The 12,553-nt window shown below is 33.2% G+C and overlaps 1 protein-coding gene across 1 annotated transcript; it reads right to left on the minus strand.

Annotated features, from left to right (window-relative positions):
- Positions 1-301: 301 nt before the first annotated feature.
- LOC127878626 (NF-kappa-B inhibitor cactus-like) lies at positions 302-1,294 on the minus strand. The gene has a single exon (XM_052425153.1). It carries the CDS (start codon positions 1,292-1,294, stop codon positions 302-304), a length of 993 nt encoding a protein of 330 aa, XP_052281113.1.
- Between the last annotated feature and the right edge of the window lie 11,259 nt (positions 1,295-12,553).

A 12,553-nucleotide genomic window follows, 5' to 3' on the forward strand; every position in this document is an offset into this window, starting at 1 on the left:
TACAAGTTCAATTGTCACGTGGTATTTTTAGTTTATCCAGTCTATTTCTGGACGACCTGAGTAAAATAATCGTTGCCATAGCAACGCGTTTGCAGTACCTAATTAATTATAATGTAAGTTGTTTTACAAATAACGTGTTGGAGCATGGGCAAAGTTAACAGTCAAACAATAAGTATGACAGGGACATATACACATCATAAAACACCAAGTACAAAAAAATGTGAATGTTAACGTATTAAGGAAGTATGTAAAAATACATTACAAAATAAACTAACTTTAACATAAACATTATATTGATACTTCAATCTGGGTCACTGTCCACATATTCTGCGCTATGTTTTGCGCCTGCAGCCGCCAAGATCGTGTATACCCCGTCCTGGTTATAGTCCCGGGCCAGGTCCAGGGGCGTGCATCCGCTGTAAGTTCGTGCGTCCATATTGCATGTCCTAACATGCACGAACATACGCACCAGTTTGACGTCACCGCTAATGCACGCCATGTGGAGAACAGTTCTACCCGCTTTCCGCTCGATCATGTTCAAGTCTACGTCGCGTTCGATGAGGAGTTGCAGTATATCCATGTGCTTATTCATGACTGCCAGATGAAGACAGGTCAATCCGTCATAGTTCGCGATATCGAAATCCTGTGGAATTTTCTGATAAGGTATATCGTACGGATTGCATTGGATTTCGCTGTATCGTACTGGCTCTAACAAATAACGAGCAATGTCGTAAAGCCCATCACGGCAAGTTATATGAAGCGGCGTATTTCCGTTCCTATCTACTACCATGACGTCTGCGCCTGCGCACATCAGCTGCCGCACGATGTCCATCTTTCGCATAATGACCGCCAAATGAAGCGGCGTTTGAAAGAGTTTGTTTCGTATGGACAGAAACTTATACGCTGGGGCCATTTTGATAATTATACTAACCAACCACAGCTTATCCATAATAATTGCAAGATGCAAAGGCATATCGCCGTCATCGTCTTTTCCAAACATTTCTTCCGTGTGACACACGATGTCCTGTTGTGTAGTTCTTTGAAGTAAATTATTGATATTAAATAAATCTTGGTGCCCATTCGATTGAAGGTCGGACATGTCACATGAGTCTAGTTTATCACACAGCATTGTCACCGACGGATATTTATCCTTCGCAGAGAATGGATCTGTTGTGACCTCTGAGGACGGCAATTCGTCTGTCCGAAGGCAATCCCCCTCCTCCTCCGATATCTGCCGGGCATCCCTAAACATTGCTAATCTGGATTTCTTCATATTGTGGTGCGTTCCTTCCATATTGCAGGTAAAATGTTTGCTAATAATAAAATTGGCTTCTTTCCCATCAGTATCATTCAGTTTCGTCATATTTGCTTTCAGATAGTTATTTTCTGAAAAATATTACATTACCCTTAAGTTAATTGTGAATCGTGAAACAACAATTGCTATACCCATACCAACAAAGGGAATAAGGCCACGGGTAATATAACCCAGCTATGAAAATCGTTAATTGAAGATGATTTCTCGATTACCCGTGCCTGCAAATATACTTGACATGCTTCGTCGAATATTTGGAAATTTACAAAAATGGTAAATATAATATTTTTAATCCACAAGCAAACTATCAAACAAACATGCCAAAATGTTAACATATTCGTAAACTTTCAAAGTCCCTTGTTAGCCAAATGCAATGCATTGTTGTAAGATATATTGAACCTCACCGTGCATGCGATATTAATTTGTGCAAACGTGGGTTGGTATTCTTTTGACATACATCGTAAGTTTTCGTGTGGGTTGCTGTAGGAGAAACATCTCTCACAACGAGATACACCTTTCCTGTTATGCGTCCCTTCCTGTTATTCAACAGCAGGCGGGGAAGTACTTAGTGCATATTAACTCAAAACATAAATTAAACACTTAAAAGCACTATTGATGTTAGAGGGTTCTGAACAGTATCGTGCTCACTCAACCTTATGTACTTCAAAACTAAATGGATGTCGGTACTAAACGCTTATCGTTCAATAATATAACATAATATTTACCTTACCTTGCTTTCTTCTACATGATAGTTCATATCCATTGATATTGTAATGCAATTGTGTATGGTGCTTATATGATAAAAAAAACTATCCTTACGCGGTTTCTTCATATCATCGCCTTTATATATACGTAAAGCATTACATACAAAGAATAGGTAACTACAAAATAATTAATTGTACAATAAAACAAGAATAACATGATTTTCCTTTTTCTTACGTTATCCCATGAAGGCGTATAAAGTGCTTTGAAATCAAGACCATTTCATTGGAGTATATTCGCTTATTATATTTGTTAAATTCCACAAACGATATCTGACTCAAGTTCGATAAAATATGATTTCTACGTAAGATACATAAGTTTCTCTTAGGAATCTTCTAACTTCCGGCACGAATAACACATGACACATTAGGAAAGTATGTTGTGTCAAATAGCTGACCTTGTATAAACCCGTCTGTGGTTGCATTGGCTTAAAAAATGAACAATGTAAATAATCTATTATTATAGTTGATAAACATATTGGTTATCAAAATTTAAATCGCTAAAATGTTAATCATTTGAGTTTTTCTTTAACCTGGAAAAGTTCAAGGACGTGACAATTGTAGCGTAATTTATTGCTAATTTCTTGCTCAAGAAGTTCACGCGGGAACTAAAATGCGATTAATAATCTCGTTTGTTTCCGTGGTTTAACAATTGCTTCGTGGAACAAATAGGGAAGATGATTTGCTTGTGTGTGGCCATTGTTTATTAGTTTAGAAAATCCGGAAACTGTGCTCTGTTTCCTACTAATACATTTAACCCGGAAAACAAACTCCAATAGTTTATCTATTTCAATACAAGTATCCGGCACAAATTAACCTAAATACTACAATAAAAATAGTCGTTAGTGAACACAACATGATTGTTTATAGTCGCATGGTAAGCTTAAGCAAACCCATTATAAATAGCTCAAAATAACTACTTAGAACTAATGTTCATGTTATTTCCTTATACACGAGCATTTAGCAGTAAATTAACTGACAACATTGAACGCATGCCTTATGCACTAAACAATGGACAGTAATTGTTTTAACGTATGTATTAAACTTATCGTAATTAGATCGTGAAGACGTCCATCAGATTTTTGTATTTACTGCGAATATGTATTAAATGCTGTTTCAGTAATCCTACATAATGTCTGAAGACATATTAAAGTTCAAGCAATGTTTTGGTAATTAAAGCATATTGCGTTGTATAATTACTTCCAACATGCGTAACATTTTTAGAAATAGTATTATAGACACGTTATCATTAACGATAAAGCTACTGTCCGAACACGCGTCAGCAGACAGACGCATGAACGCAAATACCCTCGACTGCTTAATCGAAACGTTAAGAAAGAGGGTTCAGCACAAAATAATGTTCTTGCTTAAAATTATTATTGATATTTGGATTTTATAGTTTTCCTTACATGTGTTGTTTAGGCATGCAGAGTAAAACTTTATTGCGTTTAATTATCAAATAAATGTGTATGTCGAACTAGTCATAAAACTCAGTAGTATATCCATTTACAGCATTTTCAAGATTTTGTCGTTTTATCCTGTCAGTCAACTAACATAGTAAAAGTGCAAATCACTGTTGTATTTACAAGCTGTATATTCTTTTAAACTGAAACCTTATATTAAGAACATATCGAAGTTATCTAGCAAAATTATTCTCGATGCCAATATTGTGGCGACAGTTAATTATGTCATATGTATATACTCGAAATTAAAATGATAACGTACCAATATTACACTGCGTATGATGTCTCAAAAGTCTCAAACCGGCAACAAAGAAACGATTACAGTACGTATCATTTTATAAGAGTATGTCCGTTACCATGTTCATTTAATCTTGTAGACATTATGCACTTGTGCGTCTTTAATTATCCATTAAAATGAACTTTTTCCATCTTTTTTAATATCCAAAAAACAGCATTTTTTGTTCATACACTATTAGTAATGATACATTTATCGCTACTAAATTCCTATATATATCTATTTAATAATTTAGCATGCATTTTCGGGACTTTACTGAAATGTTTGATTGTTATCACCTTTTAAATATTTGTGTTACATTTCCTCATAAGTTAAATCTGTATATGTGTGTAGGTGAATTCCCGTTAAAGATCGAACATTAACAGTTCATAACAGCCGGGTTGGATAAGCGCATTAACATAACATAAGATAACATATCTTTATTCTGGCATAAAATAGCACAATGCATACTTATAGCCAAGTACATTAACTTAATTTCTTTCCCCCTACACACCGGTTCTGATTATGTTTTGATATTCAAACGACATAAGCATATTTTGAAGAACTCTTATTGTTTAAAACAAGCCAATTGTGAGATTTGCTGTTGATTATGTGATCAGTTTTACAATATATTTTCCTTGATATGTCGTACAGGAATGCTTAAATTGTGTGTGTTTGTATTATTAAAATATTATATTAAAAAACAAAACCTGATTTCAAAAAGTTATCTTAATTTTTGTCTAATTAGCAATTGAAAACATGCATGCCAGTATTACATAACATGAAAATTAAATTCTTTTTATCAATATACACAATATAACTTACACTTATTACAGAGAAAGATAATCACACCCAATTTCGATATCCAGTGAGAAATAAAATATATTAACTCAAACAATCGGTTAAGCAGTAAACATGTAATGTGTCATTTGATACACCACTTAGAATTCAAACAGCATTAATATTTATTGATGGGCTTTAAATTTAAATTTAAATGTGACCAGTCAACAATAATTGTATACCTACATAGCATATTTTTTATTTGAAAATCTGTAAGACAGCTTTTATTTCTCTAAATGAACAAAACCCGAAAATACCGTAACTATTTTTTTTACAAAACACATATCATGTACTTATTTAGAAAATACTCCTTTGCCATAAATCGATAATCATTACAAATAATAAGCGACTCATGTATCATTCATTAGAACATACCAACCACGTCACAAATGCTAATCGAGTTGATGTCATATATTGGGGCATATCAAGCATGTTTCAAATAGAAATCAATACCATTACATTTACTAGAACATACTGTACAAGCCATAATTGGGAATCGACATTATGGCATGTTCTAGAACACACCACAAATATTACAAATTTGTCTAACGATAATTATAAACATAATATGTATAACCAAGCTCATCAATTGTAAAAGCGTGTAGCGATACACAAATGTCTGAAATAGTAAAATATTTTAGATATTAACTAATATCACGAGAAACATGATGCAATTAAGCAAATTTAGAGATAAGTTATTGTTACACTAGCCTCGCTCACCTGTTCAAGCACACACACATTTTTACGAGAAGTTCAATAAAGAAAGATTCGTTACAGTATTTTACTTCTCTCAAGCACATGAACGGTGCATGTTAAACGTAATTATCTGCAATTGAACAGAACTAAATATGATACACTGCACGTGCTATTTGAAGGATATTGAAAATGGTCATGTTACAACAGCTGATATTGAGTAACAATTGAACGGTTTAATGTGAAACCGTCACTTCCGAATCAGACTTACAAATGTTCCGGAAATACACACGGACCATCCGCCTCCTCCTCCTTCTCCGCATCATCATCATCATCATCATCACCACCACTATCATCATCATCATCAACATCATCATCATCATTACTATTATTAGTTTTATTGTTATATTAAAAAAATCTGTCTTAAAATATCAACCTTAAAACATTCCGCTGTCAGCCTGTCCTGTATCGAATTACAATTCATAGCATATACATACAGTTCATTAACAACATGAATCGCTGCCATTCCTTATTTGAAACAGAAACTAAACAAACAAATGCATTGGCATGACATGACTTGGCATATTTTAGTTGGGATTACCGTGTCCCGGAAAATGTCATGACGTGGTGGAATATTAGGGAATTAAGTTACTTGTTGAATTGCTTTCCTTAACACGCCTTACTGTATAGACTGATAGAAATTTTGAGTTTACAAGTATACGTTCAAGAATCTTATTGCGGTTTCATACATATATAGGTTTTTATAGAGAATAACAGGTTAGTGTTGATTATAGATCAGGTTTATCATGCGAGGCTTAGAAAACAAAAGCACGAGCCTTGGCGAGTGCTTTTTCGTTTTCGTGCCGAGCATGATAAACCTGATCTATAATCAACACTAACCTATTATTCTATTTATCCCACTTTTTATTCAGTAAACTATTTTTATTTAAACAAAATAAGTTTTCATGAGTGTTTGTCGTACTTTGATAATGACTGTAGTGTAACCAAGGTCAGTGTATTACTCCGCGTTCCAAAAATAACCGCTTATCAAATAATCATTTTTTTTCAATCAGAATATCGTTCTGTAACAAAGTGTCGAGCGTTATTTATTACACTTTTAATCATATTGAATTGCAAATCTTTAAGTTTTATGATATCAATATGGCATTAAGTTGTTATATACAAGGAACTACATTTGTTTACAACGTAGCCTAACACCACACACAATTCACGTTCGATATCAAACTATCGAGTCGATCACGAGGTGCACAATATTTCCTTCTTTGTTATAATATGTGGTTATTTCGTGACAAAATAACAAAGATTACTTGGATTTAAGCTAATTATATACATTAACATTTTGAATGTTGAGAGTGGCACCAAAGAATTGTGAGGCAAAGTTGTTCGAACTAGAGAAAGACATTTGCAAGTGAAGTGACTGGGTGGGGTGAACATCAAGATCAACTTGTTCGACGGTAGACATCGGTTGTCTAGGCTGCATTTCGGCCATAGTTTCAGTGCGTGAAGGTTAACAAGAGGAATCTGTTGGATTGTTACATATACTGGACTGAGCAAGAATGAACACTTTTGCTGCTGTTCAACAGATATGTTGGAATAATTGGTTATGGACTGGACATTTTTGTGCCCTGTTATGGCCATGGTTTCAGTGGGTGGAATGTTTGCATTTCGAAGTTTTTGGACCAGGAATTTGCGAACTGAGTGGTTCGTTATTCTCTTGTGCTTGAGAAAGCCGGCGTCTTTTGCCATGGCCTTCAGCATCTGACCTAACTTGTTGACACCCAATTGTTGACGCAAGAATCGCCGGGATGCAGTGTCATTTGTGCGTATTGCCAGGTAGAAAAGATGCTTTAAAGAAAAATCAGATGGACGCATATCCGAGTACATCTTGTAAATGAACACAGGATTTCTTGGTCCAGACGATTGTTTTCTACGGTCAAAGGGGAGCAATTCGAACTGACTTCTTCAAAGGGGAGCAACAACAACAGAACCTATTTGCATAGTGTTAAATTTACCTAATACTAGGTTTTAATGACAATAAATGACTAAAAACTCGTTTTTTTGCTACTTTCCTTTGTTTTAAGGTCATTAAGATTGACAAACATTTGAGATTGTTTTTATTATTGATGCACTTGGCAAATACAGGTGACGAGGTGCGTGGGAAAAAGTAGTCCCGGTTCGGCAGTTGATGACGTCATTTCGTGCCATTGATTATAGCCTTGCCGTTGATTATAGATGAAATTTAATCAACGGGGCTTTAATCAACCGATTTCGCTGTAAAAGTGGGATAAAATTGATTTCGTTTAATGATATTTCGTTGCTATCAATTCCATGTACATAATTATAAATATTTTTACTTGCGTAAATTTATAATAGTTCGATCAATGTACGATTAAGATCCAACAATGTTATTATGAACGGAGAACTCATTCAAATTAAGAATTCTTTATTCAGAGATATCTATGCGTTCACACAGGCATCTTGTGCTGACGCTCTGTACAGCGTGATATGCGTTTCCACAAAATTTGCCGTTACACGTGATTTGAATAAGTTATTTATGTCATTGAAAAAACAAAGTTATTTAAAATATACAAAGAGTCGAATAAGTGATAATAATACATATTTTGATGGACAAAAAACGTTGGTTCTGTCTTGTTTGTTTGTCCGAGCCTTGTCGTGTCTTGTTTTATATGTGTTGTGCTGATCCCAAGGGCATATACGTATAATTACCACATGTTTAACATTGAATCTGGGAGACATATAAATATTCTTAAAAACGAACGCAAGTGTATTATATGTAACTCAGGTGATATTGAAGACGAATACCATTTTGTAATTGTATGTCCTCTTTATACCTATATAAGAAAAATGTATATTGACAAATTATATTTTAACCGACATAGTATGAATACATTTATTCTTTTGTTAACAAACACTAAAACCAAAGTCCTAAATAAACTCGCAATATATTGTAAAAATGCTTTTAGAATTAGAACTGATAAATTGAATGCAAACGTTGAGTGATATGATGGCCTAAGTGCATTTTTAACACCTTTTTATGTACTGTTTTGGTCACTTTCGCCTTTCTATTCATGTGCTTATTGCTTATATATTGTCAGTTATGTATATGTAACGATGAACTGGAAATGATCAAGTTATATGAATAAACTTTCTGTTCTGTTCTATAATTACACATGAACATATTAGCCTTAATAATATTATGCACGGATGTGAAAAATTTGGACCTTGGTATATACGTGATACACTTTCACGATCTACAATAAGCAGCTGTGAATGTTAAATTGTATCAATGGAACTTGTCTTGAGTGTCTTGTTTATAAATAGAGCATTCACCATTTTGTAAGAAAATTTTAGTCAAGAGAATATGTTTTATATTGATTGTTGATGATTAAGCTTTTCGTAAATTTTAAATATAGTACTTGCATACGGGACTTCTATTCTTAGTCAAATTGTTTGTTTGATATCGTATGTAACATTATATGCCTGTATTGTATTTAAACCTTATTTTGTTCTGCATCAATTGAACAAAATAAAGAAGGTATCAGTTTTAATCATGTACAGAATATAAGCAAAAAAGGCCTTTCTTTCTAAAACACATGACAAAAATTACTTTATTCATTAACAAGGCATGCAGAGGTATGATTTCAAATTACAGTTTTGTCTGTTATATGCTACAAAAATTACAAGTTGATGAATATGAAACTTTTTTGCACTACATATCAGCCAAACACGTGTGTTACAAAACAAGATTATGTAATAACTCATATACATGTTGTCGTATGATCGAGTATTGAAAAACGATTTAGCGTGGCATTGACGCAATAGCGGTTTAGGAGAAAAGGTCATGCTTTATTTAGGACGGTGTTATTTGAAATAAGACCAAGGATTTCGTTTTTAAGTACGTCCAATTACGTAGCACGATGTTTTTCGTACGCTTTTTATACTCCTAATGCAGAACTTACTTTTTTCGAATTATTCGGTACGCAATAGTTTGTGAATAAAGGTAATTGTGCATTGTTATTGAAATTCTGTTTTTTGTTACTAATAAAATTATTTATGTAGAGAATAATCAAAGAGGCATATACTTCGCACGACCATTTATTACAGATCTACTGCTAAAAGATTTAACTGAAAACACTGGAAGCTGTAAGTCAAGAAATAAAAACATATTGGTATTAATGTGAACAAAATCAGGAATTGTGCAAAACTACTTTCAATTACGTGGGCTCGAAACTGTTAGAGCATCTAGCCAATATTCGCTGAGAAATTCAGCACATCATCAAACAACAATCAAAACAAGACCAACTATTTATTCTTCCTCATTGTTGGCATGTACAATACTATCGGCGAATGGAATTATTTTTTCGATGAAATCAGAAAATCATCGATCTTCTCATTCAATGTATGACTTTATCGACCGACCATCTCCTTATTGCTTGAATTTGTATTGAGGAAAACTCCCCAAAAGTTAACGTACCCGCATAAGAATACGGACTATAGTCGCATGTTTTCAAGCAACGTTATTAAAGCGAAAACTAACGTGTCATGCGAATGTTTGTAATTATGTTTCCTGGTGCAGATCAAACAAGGTAGTAATTTAATTGCAATTTATTCGAATTTAAATTCCGTTTTATTACGACTCGAATCCGAATGATGATGGTATAATTTTGATTTTTATTTACACTTGTATGTTATTGATTGATTCTGGAATAAGTATGAGTGCGTCATTTAAACGGTTTAAACCCTTAATTCTTTGCATCGGCCGCCGTTTCAATGTGTTGAACTCAGCTTTAATCAGTTTTATGTTTTAAATAATTCTGTATGTTTTGTCTTGTATATTATAGGAATGTATTCGCTTTGCTTAAGTAAAAGACTGGCGTCGGTTAAATATTTTTTTTCTTCTTACAATGTTTCTGGAATTAAATAATTCATATAATTATATGTTTTCTATTACAAAATACAACAATTATACACGCATATGACATTGGTATTTTTAAACATTATTGAAGGTATTTATTGCAACATTTCCCAAATTTTTAAAAGATCAAATCAAAAGTATGTATAAGATAAAGAAAATTAATGAATGAAAATGAATGGTAAATATCTGTTTAGGGAATAATACATGGGTCGCTTTGGGATAAAATAAACGTATTAGTGAAAGTTTTTAAAAATACAATTATTATTGGGAAGTCACTTTGAAAAAGATTCGATTGCATTTAATCACGAAACTGAAACAAAGCCACATTCACTAAATTATTAGGTATTTTCATTTATCTGGGAAAGACATGTCTGAGAACAGGTCATTACGGGAAAAACATAAATTGCTTTTCTTAATATGCTTCATATTGACTGAATTATTTCATAAACCGCAAAGGTGTACTAGGAATTTGATAAACGGTATGCTAGTAATGCTTTTCTTCAAGCGTGTGATACACTTTTAAAGTAATCATCTTGGTATTTAAAATATGTTATTCAAAGATCATTTTAATGTTAACCAACTCATACCTTATTACACTTTCAAGTGAAAATTAGAACATCATGATACTGTCGCGATATAGTATTTTCTTTCGGTAAGTCACGACACGTCACACCGTTTGAATATTCAGATATGCATGCTTGCATTTGTAATGGAAACCAGCAACGAAACGATAAACCATTTAACTTAAAGTCGATGTAATGTTTATGTCAAGATTATGGAAACTTATATAAATTTAAAAGATGATACTTTTACAACATAATGTGTCTATGCCACTTTCGTTTTAATATGTGTTTGACAAAAAAGTTTTATATAAAATTGTACGTATTGAAGTCCAAAATTGATATGTTTATATATAAACAAATTGAAACAAAACATTTGCATGAATATTAATTTAGTAACTACTGTGAATAGTTGCTGTGGGCAAATCGTAAATAAACCTTTGTCAATCACATAATTTTGTGATACACTGTAACCGTGGAACTCTGACATAACCCAATGAATATTCAGCAATGCATTATAAATATAAAAGAGACAGCTCCACATTCACGCTTGTCAGGGTCTTGTGTTGTCTTCTTCACAAATATTGAACTATTGCAACAAAAGTAAACGGCGACAATAAAACCCAACCAGAAACTGATGGACGCATGCCGCACATTTCTACCACTGTGCAAGGGGAAGCTTAACACATCACTTACACATTTTATCAAACTAAATGACTCATGTATGTTTATATTTTAAAGACAATAACGTAGTGTTATGAAATAAAACATTACTGTATACACAACTTTTATCATGTATGATACTGAGTATTTTAATATAATGCGTCATATTTAAAATTAAGATGTGAACTAACGTTTACTTACCATACAGATTTGTAAAAGAGAGCATATCCAACATAAAAACAAAAACAAAGTAAAGCGAGGAAGGTTAATCGTCTCCTTCAATTGTTTGCTGTCAGTGAGTATGATGAAATCGGACAAAATGGTTTATAAATATATGGTTTGCGGGACACCATGTAGGTGACCTTCCTCTTGTATCTTGATGGACGTGCCTATTTGCTCATATCATTACGGATTTCATCATAAACACATTTAAGTAAACAATTCGCATTTCTCTACGTTAGGTACAATTAGTGCAATATTAGTGCATATAATGAAGTACAATCGACTACATGCACATACGGTATAAGATGATAATATCCGCATAACAACACGTTCAAAAGGCAACGATAGATTGTACTTCATATCGCAACACATGTTTTGTATTCCAACTATTATGGAAGTGACACATTATTATATAAATTAGTTTCCAATAGACTTATTTTTTCTGGTATTAGCGATATTAATTCTTACTTTGAATGAAACAGTGGAATACAGTTGATGTTATAAACGCATAAGTAAACTGTCTATTATTTGCCAAGTTAAATATGTAGATTTAAATCACGTCGAAACAATCTTGCATATTTATCAGTATTAATAATTATTATATTAAATTGGTAAGAAATGCACACATAGTCCAACAGTTAGTATTGCCAATGTAACTCACGAGCAGACGTGATAGCCAAAACGTTTCCCTCGTTTCCTTCATGTTTGTCTTAGCTGTTTTACCGCTGTCTTTTAATTGAATCGTATTTATAGCCATACAAGTAATGTGCATGCTCTATGACATCACGGGAATCGTTCTCTTATTGAT

Source organism: Dreissena polymorpha, chromosome 4 (genome assembly GCF_020536995.1).
Source record: "Dreissena polymorpha isolate Duluth1 chromosome 4, UMN_Dpol_1.0, whole genome shotgun sequence".
In the NCBI taxonomy this organism is placed as follows: Eukaryota; Metazoa; Mollusca; class Bivalvia; order Myida; family Dreissenidae; genus Dreissena; species Dreissena polymorpha.

What these genes read in the sequence shown, in the direction of transcription:
- LOC127878626 (XM_052425153.1), bottom strand. Translation starts at nt 1,294, where the DNA reads ATGGAAGGAACGCACCACAATATGAAGAAATCCAGATTAGCAATGTTT.